At 43.5% G+C, this 12,498-nt stretch overlaps 1 protein-coding gene across 1 annotated transcript in view; it reads right to left on the bottom strand.

The window, feature by feature from the left end:
- Positions 1 to 12,498, bottom strand: part of NOTCH2 (notch receptor 2) — a 169,524-nt gene that overhangs the window by 36,344 nt on the left and 120,682 nt on the right. The window contains exons 12-17 of the mRNA XM_062192096.1: positions 11,674 to 11,784; positions 7,810 to 8,002; positions 6,373 to 6,518; positions 4,963 to 5,076; positions 3,341 to 3,460; positions 2,764 to 2,916 (exon numbers count right to left, since the gene is read on the bottom strand). Coding sequence (XP_062048080.1) covers positions 2,764 to 2,916; positions 3,341 to 3,460; positions 4,963 to 5,076; positions 6,373 to 6,518; positions 7,810 to 8,002; positions 11,674 to 11,784 — 837 coding nt within the window. The remainder of the gene's footprint in view (positions 1 to 2,763; positions 2,917 to 3,340; positions 3,461 to 4,962; positions 5,077 to 6,372; positions 6,519 to 7,809; positions 8,003 to 11,673; positions 11,785 to 12,498) is intronic.

Genomic DNA, 12,498 nt, shown 5'->3' with positions numbered 1-12,498 from the left:
GGGCGCCGGATTCTGTCCCGGTTGCCCCTCTTCTAGTCCAGCTCTCTGCTGTGGCCCAGGAAGGCAGTGGAGGATGGCCCAAGTGCTTGGGCCCTGCACCCGCATTGGAGACCAGGAGAAGCACCTGGCTCCTGGCTTTGGATCAGCGCGGTATGCCGGCCGCAGCGGCCATTGGAGGGTGAACCAACAGTGAAGGAAGACCTTTCTTTCTGTCTCTCTCTCTCTCTCACTGTCCACTCTGCCTGTCAAAAAAAAAAAAAGAGAAATAAAAAGGACAAAAGTTGTCTATATTAAGAGATGACTGTATGGGGCCGGCGCTGTGGTGCAGCGAGTAAAGCCGCCACCTGCAGTGCCACAAGCATCCCACATGGTGCTGGTTCAAATCCCGGCTGCTCCACTTCTGATCCAGCTTTCTGCTATGGCCTGGGAAAGCAGTGGAAGATCGCCCAAGTCCTTGGGCCCGTGCACCCATATGGGAGACCCAGAGGAAGCTCCTGGCTCCTGGCTTCAGATCGGTGCAGCTCCAGATGTTGCGGCCAACTGGGGAGTGAACCAGCGGATGGTTCTCTCTCTCTGCCTCTCCTTCTCTCTCTGTGTAACTCTGAATTTAAAACAAATAAATCTTAAAAATTAGAGATGATTGTATCTGAAAAAAGTCCTAGCAAGCTAATTTAAAATTGGTGCTGTGGCACAGCGGGTTAAAGCTCTGGCCTGAAGCGCTGGCATCCCATATGGGTGCCTATTCTAGTCCCGGCTGCTCCTCTTCTGATCTAGCTCTCTGCTATGGCCTGGAAAAGCAGTAGAAGGTGGTCCAAGTCCTTGGGCCCCTGTACCCACATGGGAGACCTGGAAGAAGCTCCTGGCTCTTGGCTCGCAGCTAAGCCCCCTCTCCCCCCTTGCGGTCATCTGGGGAGTGACCCAGCGGATGGAAGACCTCTCTGTCTCTACCTCTCCCTGTAACTCTTTCAAATAAATAAAATAAATCTTTTAAAAAAAAACCTAACCTAGAAATCTAGAACAAATATTAAGTGCGTTTTAGTACAGCTAAATTATTTTGATTTTACACTCATATTACACATAAAAATTAACTCAAAATTGATAACAGACCTATGAGTAAGAGCTAAAAGTAAAAAACTTTTAGAAGAAAACTTGGAGATATACGATGACTTTGGATTAGGTGAAGATTTGTTAGACAAGATACATGGAGACTACAAGGGGTTTTCAAAGTTTGTGAAAAGGCAGAATTAAAAGATAAGTTTATTCTGTTGCAAAAACAACTTTGAAATCCTTGCAGCTTTTTTTGTAATACTCATTTTCCATGAGCTTTCTGAAGACTCCTCATAAAAAGAAAAATATCAGTACACTGGATTTCATCAATATTAAACCTCCTCTTCAAAAGATCAAAAGAAGGCTACACATAGTGAGGAAATAGTTGTAAAGCAAGTATCTGACAAAGAATTCACAACTAGAATATAAAGGACCCTTTCAACAATTTGAGTACACATTTCACCAAAGACAACACAGTGATGGGAAAAGAACACATGAAAATATGTTACACGGGGCTGGTACTGTGGCTCAGCGGGTTAACTAACGCCTTGGTCTGAAGTGCTGGCATCCCATATGGGTGCCGGTTCAAGTCTCAGCTGTTCCTCTTCTGATCCAGCTCTCTGCTATGGCCTGGGAAAGCAACAGAAGATGGCCCAAGTGGTTGGGCCCCTGCACCCGCATGAGAGACCCGGAGGAAGCTGCTGGCTCCTGGCTTCGGATTGGCGCAGTTGCGGCCATTGCGGCCAATTGGGGGAGTGAACCATCGATGGAAGACCTCTCTCTCTCTCTCTCTCTCTCTCTCTCTCTGCCTCTCCTCTCTCTGTGTAACTCTGACTTTCAAATAAATAAATAGATCTTTTAAAAATTGCTACACATCATCAGTAGAGAGTATAATATAAATTTAAACTCTGTTAGAAGAGCTAGAATTAAATGATGAATGATACCAAGTGCTCCTGAGCACGTAGGTCAACTGGAGCGTTCACACAACTCTGGTGGGAATGGAAATGGTACCGCCACCTTGGAAAACATTTTGGCAACTTAAAGGTATGTACACTTACCATCTGACTCACTCATTTCAGTCCTACGTGCTTATTAAAAAAAATGAAATCCATGACCACACAAAGACTCATTCATAGCAGCTTTATTTATAATACCTTCCAAGCTAGAAAAAAACCCAACTGGTTGGTCATCATCATCTCTCTCTCTCTGTTACTCGGTCTCTAAATAAATAAATAAATATTTTTAAAATTACTAATGTAGGGGTAGATGCTATGGTGTAGTGGGCTAAGCCTCTGCCTATGGCACTGGCATCCCATATGGGCAAGGGTTCGAGTCCTGGCTGCTCCTCTTCCAATCCAGCTCTCTGCTATGGCCTGTGAAAGCAGCAGTAGATGGCCCAAATGCTTGAGCCCCTGCACCTGCGTGGGAGACTTGAAGAGCTCCTGGCTTTCAGCTCCAGCCATTGCGGCTGTTTGGGCAGTGGATGGAAGACCTTTCTTTCTGTGACTTCCTCTCTCTCTGTAACTCTCTCTCTCTCTCTCAAGAAAATAAAAAAAAAAAAAAAAAAAACTTTAAAAAATAAAAAAATACTAGTGTAGAAGATAAGCCATAAAGGACTGGTATGGCCTAAATTGGCTGAGAGACAGCAGCAGCCCCCCCCCCCCCAGCCGTGACCTCTCCCGCCCCTCAAGGCAGAGCAGCTGGCTGGCTACTCACTGGCGAGGCAGTCGTCGATGTCCTCCTCACAGTCCATCCCACTGAAGCCTGGAGGACACTCGCACATGTAGCTGCCCTGGGTGTTGTGGCAGAGACCATGGTTCAGGCAGGGCTTGGAGACACACTCGTCAATGTCAATTGTACACCGCTGACCTAGAAACACAGGGCCAGTAAACCACCTAGTCTTGAGAGGCTGATTGCTACAGAAGTCTATGTGGAGCATGAGCTTAGCTGCGGTGGGTGGGGCTAATCCGAGGACATCCTGATTTGTGTCCTGCTTCAGGAGCTCCCAGGAAGACTTTTTTGTCCCCTAGATACTTTTGCTGCCAAAGTGCTAAAAATTCCCCATAGAAAGAACATAATGGGTTGAGACTCGGGTTGGAGTCTTTCAGCCGCTAGGTGGCCCCAAAGACATCACCAGTGGAAAAGCTTTTGGAGCCATTGTAGTAGGCAGCTCCTGTGCAAAGCCTGTGTTCTTGACAAGGATAAGCAGGCCTCAGAGCACCAGGGCCTCCCAGCCACGCAATCATCTGACCACTCTGTTGAAAGTTCTTGCCTCCCCACCCTTTGCTGTTACCTTGCCAGCCAGGAGCACACACGCAGGTGTAACTCTCAAAGTCTGGTGCCTCTTTGCAAACAGCACCGTTCTCACAAGGGTTTGGGGAACAGGGAGCCAAGACAGTCTGACAATTATTGCCTGCAAAGCAAATGACAAAGCAAATGACAGAGTTTACAACAGAGAATCAGCCAAGGAAATGAACATGTCCCCAAATTATATTCCGAGACGTTCTCAGAATTGAAGTTTAAAGCAGCGGATAGCCTTGGAATCAGAGACCCATGATCCACGCTCTTGACTCTAATGTGACCAACTCTGTGACCTTGTGCAAGTTATTTATTTTCTGTGTGCCTTCTTCATAAATAAAAAGGGAATTCAGGGGGCCGGTGCTGAAGTGTAGCGGGTAAAGCCGCTGCCTGCAGTGCCAGTATCCCATATGGGCGACGGTTCAAGTCTCAGCTGCTCCACTTCCAATCCAGCTCTCTGCTATGGCCTGGGAAAGCAGTAGAAGATGGCTCAAGTCCTTGGGCTCTTGCACCCTTCTGGGAGACCCAGAAGAAACTCCTGGCTCCTGGCTTCAGATCGGTGCAGCTCCAGCCATTGCAGCCAGTTGAGGAGTGAATCAGCAGATGGAAGACTTTCTCTCTCTCTGCCTCTCAAATAAATAAGTAAATCTTTTTTTTTAATTTAAAAAAAAAAGGAATTCAGATAGTATGTAACTTACAGAGGATTTTTTTAGAATAAATGAAAAAATGGCCACAAAGTCCTTATTTGCAGGACTTCTCTCACCACCACTGTTACTATCATGAGCAGTTACTTGGACTGGACACCTGTATGTGCTAGTTTCTGTACCACCAAAACTAGGATTCAGATACTCAGGAGCTCAGCTACACAGATCCACCTTCACCATGCACCAGCATGGCCTCCAGCTCCTGCCACCTCTGCTGATCTGCTCCAGAGGTATGGGCTGAACAGAAAGCCCATGAGAGAGGGGAAACCACAGCAACTCTGATTGCCAGGTAACCTGTTTCCTTTTACACCTATCAGTAGGACACTGGATGTCAAGTTACAAGGAGGAAAAAACATGGAATTCCGAAGAGACTCATGGGCAAATCCTCGATCTACCACTTACCTTTTAAAGTTCCCTTTGCCTCAGGTTCTTCATGTATAAAATAGCAACAGACACTTTGACATCACAGAATTACTGAGTACTAGAATAAATAACCCAAGGCGTACAAAATACCAGGCACATAATAAATTACCAATAAATGGTTGTTGTGTTACTGAAACTAAGATTGATGGTGCCAGGACATGGAAAGACAGGATCCATCCAAATGATGGACTAAACTCTCAGCCATATAGTTTAATGTTTCCGAATTTACTAATCAGGTTCCAGCCATAGATATACTTTTAAAAGAAACATTTTGAATATCATAGCACTAAGAAAGCATATGAGTTTCCCCATCACTTGCACCTTGGGATGCACAGTGTCTTCTGAACATTCAAGGTCCAGTCAGTGAGGGCAGGGAGGGCAACCAGGGAGTGACTCCTCAGAGCAGTATCACTCCCTACAGACATAGGCACTGAGACTCAGATGCAGGCACTGACCAGACAAGGTCCCTGCTGGCACCTGAAGCACCTACCTGTGTAGGGTAGAACACAGTGGCAAGTGTAGCCACTTATGTCATCAAAGCAGGTTCCTTGGTTCAAGCACGGATTTGAAGCACATTCATCAATATTCACCTGGCAGTTATAGCCTGGAGACGGGAGAGGGGGAAAAACCAAGCAGAGAGTGAAGCCATCTGTCAGCCTCCTCATCTCAATGACTGCTGAATGCTCCTGGCAGTAGGAAACAACACCTGAAAGGAAGCTGCATTCATTTCTTCACTGGAACTCTTGTTCCTTTGTTTCAGCCACAAGGCCCTAATATACAGTCAGCGAATGACAGCAGCCAGTCAGTCACACAATGAATGGAAGAACAGTCTATTCACATGGTCTGAAAGCCTAACACACCTCCAAATATAAGTAGTCTTCCAATAATAAGTTCATTAAGGGTGAAAAGCTGTTGCTGCAACTAAACAGAAGCCCTTTGTGTACAATGTTTCTGGTCAGAAAAAGGGCTAATGTTTCTGAATACATTAATCAAATCCCCTGATTTTGCCCACTCTTTCACACACACAGCCTCTACCATCTATGTGGAACTTCCTTAAGTTACAAAGCTGTTTTTTTCTTGATTCTAGGGGCATATGACTTTAAACTTTACACTTTTATTTTCATTTTGCTATTGATAAGAAAATCCCCTTGAGATAAAGAAAGAAAAATGCTTTTAAACTTACAAGTTTCTTTGTAAATGTAACATGATTTATCAGGAAATTAATGACTAACATAATAGTATCAAAAGATTTTCAGACACTCAAATATTGAATCTCTAAAAAGACATTGATGTATAAATAGCCAGCACAATTTTTGAGTAAGAGAAATCAAAGAATCAGTGGTTAGATGGGTCTAAATATAAATTATCTGCCCTCTCATGAGTTTCTATGAGAAAATTGATGCTAAGAATGTAACAGTGACACAATTTTTTTTTGTATACAATTCCCACTGGTGCGCATTTTTTCAGAAAATCATTGGTAGTTAAGTATTTAAGAATATCTCAATATGTAAAAAAGGTTGTTGAACACATGGATTCTTGCTATCTTAATTATAGGAAGCACAATATTTTCCATCTACTTCCATAATCTATTTGATTTATCACAAACATCACATCTAGGCCAAAACACTTACAATCTTGACACTTTTCACAAGCTCTGTAAGTGGAGTTTTAACTGCTCATCTTAAATATTACTGTTTGAACAGCTCACCTCTCTGCCAGGCTAAAGGTAGAAACCATGAGTGCTTTTATTCTCCATGTGCCTTACAAATACTAATTGTGCAATATGTTTGCTGCATGAATGAATGAGAAAAAGGAAAGGGAAACAAACAAGTGAGTTGAGCAGTATGCATGCAACAATAAGACAAAGAACCACTATCGGAAGATGTACTTTGGTTTTTACCTTTAAAACCCTTCTTGCAAGTGCATCTGTATCCATTCACCAGATTGTCACAAGTTCCTCCATTCTGGCATGGGTTAGAAAGACATTCATTTTTGTCTACTTCACAGTTGATACCAACCCAACCTGCATCACAGAGGCACTTATATCTGAAAGAAGATAGAATTTTATACAGTGGAACGTATTAGTGAACAACTGAGTCATAGAGAGAAATGGACAAGTTGGTAAAGAAATGAGAAGCGAGAGCTCCCTGGAAAGCTAATCTAATTTCTGCTCTTCTATGAGCATATACTACTACCATATACTACTACCATCTTGCACATGGTGTGAATCATGTGTGCCCTTCTGGTATATCCAATGAAGAGACATGTGCTTCCCTAAGTAGCTAGTGAAATTAATTATAATGGAATTTCACATGTAAACAATGTTAAAATATATTGGGCTAGTCTGAAGGAAAACATTGACATGGATAAATCTGCACAACCTATTGCAGTATACATAAAACTAAGGTAAAGCAAACCTTAGGATCACTTGTTTTTGGTGCAAAATATACACCTAGAAAATAGATCAGCAGCAGAGACTCAGAGCTGTTGGGATATCTTAAGCCTCATTCATGCTGGCATGAAACCTTGCCTCATGAAGCACCTCGAGTATTCAGCAAGAAAGGCATAAAAAAGAAGGTGCTTCACATATATATGTAAGCTCCAAATTGAACACCATTAAGCACTTAGAATGTAGTCATCAGGGATGATAGTCTTCTCATCCGAAGTAGGTAGATGGGTAAGGGGCCTTAAAAGTGATTAATTCATTTTTGAAAATAATTTCATTACCCATTTACCTTTAAATACACACTTCATTCTATCACCTGCTGGAAATTTGGAAAGGTCAGTTTCCAAAGCTCTCTTCTATGGCAAACACAGCAAGAGTATAAGAACATCCTTTAGGGCCTATGGTCACTTTCCATGGTTCTAGAAAATTACTAACACATCACACCACTCTCAGGGCGATGTTTAGAGTTGGTTGAACCAGCTCTTCTTGAGAACCCACACTGGCATTGTGATGGAACAGAGCTGGGCTATGATTAAGTAGGTGACAGCAACCAAAGGCAAGAGCATTCTACAGAACTCAATCCCATGATAAGCACCAAAAAAACATGACTACTAGAGACCCCTAAAATAAGCCTGGACTCCTCCCATGAGGTCTTTGCTGATTACTTATGTAAGGGAAACATCCCTTCTAATTTTCCACCTGGACCCTCAGTCATGGCAGGTGGGGACCAGCACCCGCGGATAGAGTAGTGACAGGAAGGCCTTCAGGCAAACTGCCAAAATCTTCAGTCAGGTCTCAGCTCAAGTTCCCAATGACTTCTTCACGCTACCGCACTAAAAACCAATTGGCTTGATGCAGGTCAGTAAGAAACTATTAATGGCAGTTACTCACCCACTGAGGCCTCCAGTACAGTTGCCATGAATGCAGGGATTGCTCAGACATTCGTTCACCTGTGAATAGCAGCTGGGGTGATGGGGGCCCTCAGGACATAGGCAGCGGAAACCGTTCACATCATTGACGCATGTCGCGCCCTTGCGACAAGGATTGGAGGCACACTCATCAATGTCAATGTTACATCTCTGCCCTGTACAGAATGGGAACAGCATTACTCGGATCCCAAGTGCTTAACAAATAGGCCAGCAATGAGATATACTGTGCTGACACCCTTCACCTGCATAGGCCTTGGACACCGAGTGTCAAGAGCTAAGGACTAAGATAACCAACAGCACCTGGTGCATTACAAAGGGAAGAACACTCTTCTTCACGAAGCAAAGGCAACAAAACACTGAACAGTGTTTCTTTTTCCTTCCATTTTAGAAATGGGGCGACATCACAAGGGTTTAAAAAGAAACTAGTTAAGTGTCATCTGAGATGGCTGCTCCTCTTAACAGTGCTCTGAGTAGACCCAAAGAAGCTTGCTTTAGTATGCTTCCTGCTGGTTTATTACAAATTCATTTTTTCAGTTGGTCAAATCTTGTATTTCTATCTATGGCACACTGCAATTCACTGGAATGCTTAGTGAATGGACGATTAACTTAGTTAATGATTCAGCTGATTAAAAGAAAGGCTATCTTCATTCCTACAGTGGTATTAATCTATTTTTCTGCCTCAGGAAGTAGGTACTCTAAGCATAATTTTATTGTTCTCTGGTAATTCAAAAAACAATGCAGGGACCCTCAATCTAGTCAAGTGGTTCTCAAATTATAACATGTGAAAGACTTAAAATATGTGGTTTACATGGAGATTTTGAGAAACTCCGCTCTTGACAATTAACTGCTTATCATCCGCTAATAGTGCTGACAATGGGATACAGGAAACTGAAGCGAGTATGTTCCTCCTCTAAGACAGCACCAAGACTGAACTTTGAAAAGACGTCTGCTGTTTTAAGACATCTGATCTTCACAGTATTAGGCTGAACACAGTAACATGGCCACTTACGCAACGGTTTTGATTCATTAAGTTTTGAATAATTAAGACCAAACTGTATATTCCAAAATGATACAAAATTTTGATTATGCGTAATTTTGTAAATGAGTGACAATAAGCAACTGATAAGAATGAATATAAATTTCAAGGAAGTAAGTTCTAATTCAAATAAAAATAGACATTTTTATTCAGGAAATCACAACCCTGCATTTAGAACAGGAAATTCCAAATGAAACAGATACACACCCCTTCAAAGTATGGGTATTAACATTTTTTCACCCTCCATTACTCTCTACACCGTTATTGGCGGTTCTTGTGGTAAAGACCCATAATCTGGAAGCAGTTGCTGTTTTCCTCTTAAGTGTTTTATTAATAACGTTTAAAAATACTACTGCCCTGACCTTGAACACTGATTCTTGGAGATGTTTATCATATCCAAGACCAAAACATGAGCCAGAACTATTCAAATAGGAGCTACCTTGGGCCTGTGATCCAGTGGTTCATTTTTGATAGCACCTCCTCAGAAGCCAAGTTTTGTTGCTAACTTTTATTCATTTTCCTTTCCAGAATGAGTTCTGAAACCATCCTTATGCAAGAGTGTTAAAGGCCTCCTAGTGCTGCACACGTGTGGACTGACAGCTGCCTCACCAGCAAGGTCCCCCCTCAAGGAGTGTCCACTGTGCACCAGAATGCCCAGTGCAAGGCCATGCACCTCGACAGGCTCAGTGCCCACTGCAATGAGAAGCCACACCATGGCTCTGACTCCACAGACACTCAGCAAATTGGTGCTTAATGAATGACAACAGGTACACGAGTATGAGAGTCCCTGCCGTTCATCTGCACATTCACTCAGTGACATGTTTCCTCTGAGAAAGGCACTGCTCCAGATGCCTGACAGCAATGATTAAGGCAGCTCTGCCTTCTGGGTACTCACAGTGCTCACTCCACAGCTCCCTGCTGAGGCCAGGGGCACATGGAGCTCCCACCCTCCCTGGCATCATTTGTTCAATGGAGTGCTTTCCCCAAGACAAAGGCTAGGAAGGTGCTTTGTAAAACTGAAAACCATTTTATAGGAGCATCGCATTCAGCTTTACCTGCCTCCATTTAATCAAATAGCAGAAAGAGGTCCTAGGAGAACAGAGAACTTTGTCCTAAACAAAAACATAAAAAAACCTCATTTAAATCTGTCAAAGGTATTATTAAGTTGGTGGGTGGAAAAAGGATTAAAATAAAACTGGGGAAAGAATAGAGCACCTCCCATTCACTGCTCATGAGCATACACCTCAGTCAGCACTGATGTGCTCAGCAGCTGACTTTACAAAAACATCCCCGACATAGAAAATAGCTCCAGGAGCAGGCACCACCCAGTAACCAAAACATTCCACTGCCTGGTTATGCACTGTCATGCTGCACCTTTAGTTTATGTTGGAGTATTTTTAGCCCATGTTCTCCCCTCTTGGCCTTACTGGCTTGCTGAATGTTAAAAAGAAAGATTATGAATCACTGGCATTTCAACAAGAATGTCCAGCAGAAGTCTTACATAAATCCCCAAAGAGGCCACCACAGGCTCTTTCTAAGCCTCTCCAGGGCAGTGGAAAGGATCGTGGGTCCTGCATAGACTGCCTGGGGTGGGACCCTGGCAACACTACTGGCCCTCGCCAAGTTCTGGTTTTTCATCAATTCCATGCTGACATCAGTGAGATCAGACACTTCATTTAGTGCTTCACCCAAAACAAGACCTTAACAGATGACATTGATTCCTTCTATATCCATTTAACAGCATGCACTCTCATCCTATCCAGCAGGAACTTTGTGTATTCAGTGGATGGCCATTTGACTCAGTGACACAAGGTTCAGACTCCACAGGGACAGCATCACCAAACCCAGCTTCCTAGAGATCGTCCACTGAGCAGGGGACACTGGGGCCCAAACATTCCTCTGGTGCCCACAGTCAAACCCAGCAGGACAAATGTCTGTGAAAAGAAAGCCAGGTAAGCTCCCGGCAGTTATGTGGCCGGTATTTGCTTCACTTGGCCTGGCGGGCTCTGCTGAAAGCTCTGAGGGGACCTTCTCACATGAGCTGCAGAGCTGCACACAAGGATTAGCACAGGGTGGCAGCACGCAAGTGCCTGCTGTGTGTGGCATCGTCTGTCCAGAAAGCAGAGAACACACACTGGGTGCCCTCTGCCAGTGCCAGGAACAACCTTAGGTGTCAGTGAGGGAACCCAGCTTTCCTCAGGAGCCTCCAGCACTTTTCAATCAGCTGGTTAAAAGATAAAGGAAACAGGGAATGGGAGGGTGGGTGTGGTAGGAAGAATCATTATATTCCTCAAATTGTACTTGTGAAATGCATGAAGTTTTTATTCCTTAAATACAAGGTTTATTTGAGAAAAAATAATAATTAAAAAAGATAAAGGAAATATTAACAAGTCAAGATAGGAGAGAGGTGTGTGCACATATGCATGTTCTAGCTGTTTATATACTAGGAAAAGTTACATTCAAAATCATCTTCGCCTTTTACTTTCTTCTTTCTGGCAAAAAGAACTTATTCATGCTAGCCAAAATAGGGTGGTCTCTCCAAGTTATGACCTCCCTTGCCCCACCTTTTACTACTACGCAGTAATAAACACAGGGTCTATAACGCATAAGTAATGACAAGTGCCTCTCCAGGGGCAGTTCCAGTTTAGGGAAGATCTTTAAAAAGAAAGCTGGTACAGGCAAGCATGGAAGTGGAATTCTAACTTCCCACAGAGGAGCCACTGGAAAAGACACCATCTTCCCAGAGCATGAGGGCGGAGGGAGAGATGGGGCTAGTAGAAGCAGCTGTACCTGTGAATCCTGGGGAGCAGACACAACTGTAGCGATTGATGCCATCCACACAGACTCCATGGACACAAGGGCTGCTCGCACAGTCATCAAAGTTGATTTCACAATTGACCCCTGCAAAGGGAAAACCAGGAATCCATTACCACAGAACCACCAGTGCTTTCTGCTTGTCATGCTACCTGTTCCGAGATCTCAGGAGAACCCTGCCAGTCCTGTGCAGAATCATACAGCAGCTCTCAAAATACAGTGCATCGACTCCATGCAGAATCATACAGCAGCTCTCAAAACACAGTGCATCGACTCCACTTGCTCAGGGGGATCTTGAGGCCAAGAGGATTTTATTAATCACACGTAGCCATTATCTGCCTTTTCACCGTATTGATTCACATGGACACAGTGCAAAAGGAATGGAACTGAAAGTACTAGCATCTCAGCAGGAATGAAGCCACCAAATGCTACGAACAGTCACTGCATTCTTCACACTCACATGCTCATAGTTAAATATTCAAAAAAGCCAGTTTCACTTAGATCAGCTCTGGAGAACAAGTTAAAATGACTCATCTCACGGTAGTATTAAATCCCCAGCTCTGAGTGTACATCTACAATAGGAGAATACTATTAATACAGGAATACTTGTGATGAAACAAGAATACTTGTGATGAAACAAGAAGTGCATCTAGTTCTAGGTATGTAAAGTTACTCTAGATTAGCAGTTATGGGACTGAATTGTGAGCTTAAATAGCTGCTTCCTCCCCACCTCCCCATAAAACCTCTTTTAATTGAAGGAATACCTGAGAGACAAGCCAAGGTCAAACTGGACTTGAGGAT

This window comes from Lepus europaeus, chromosome 5 (assembly GCF_033115175.1).
Source record: "Lepus europaeus isolate LE1 chromosome 5, mLepTim1.pri, whole genome shotgun sequence".
NCBI classification, from domain to species: domain Eukaryota; kingdom Metazoa; phylum Chordata; class Mammalia; order Lagomorpha; family Leporidae; genus Lepus; species Lepus europaeus.
The sequence above is the reverse complement of the archived record's forward strand: the minus strand, read 5'-3'. Positions and strand labels throughout refer to the sequence as shown.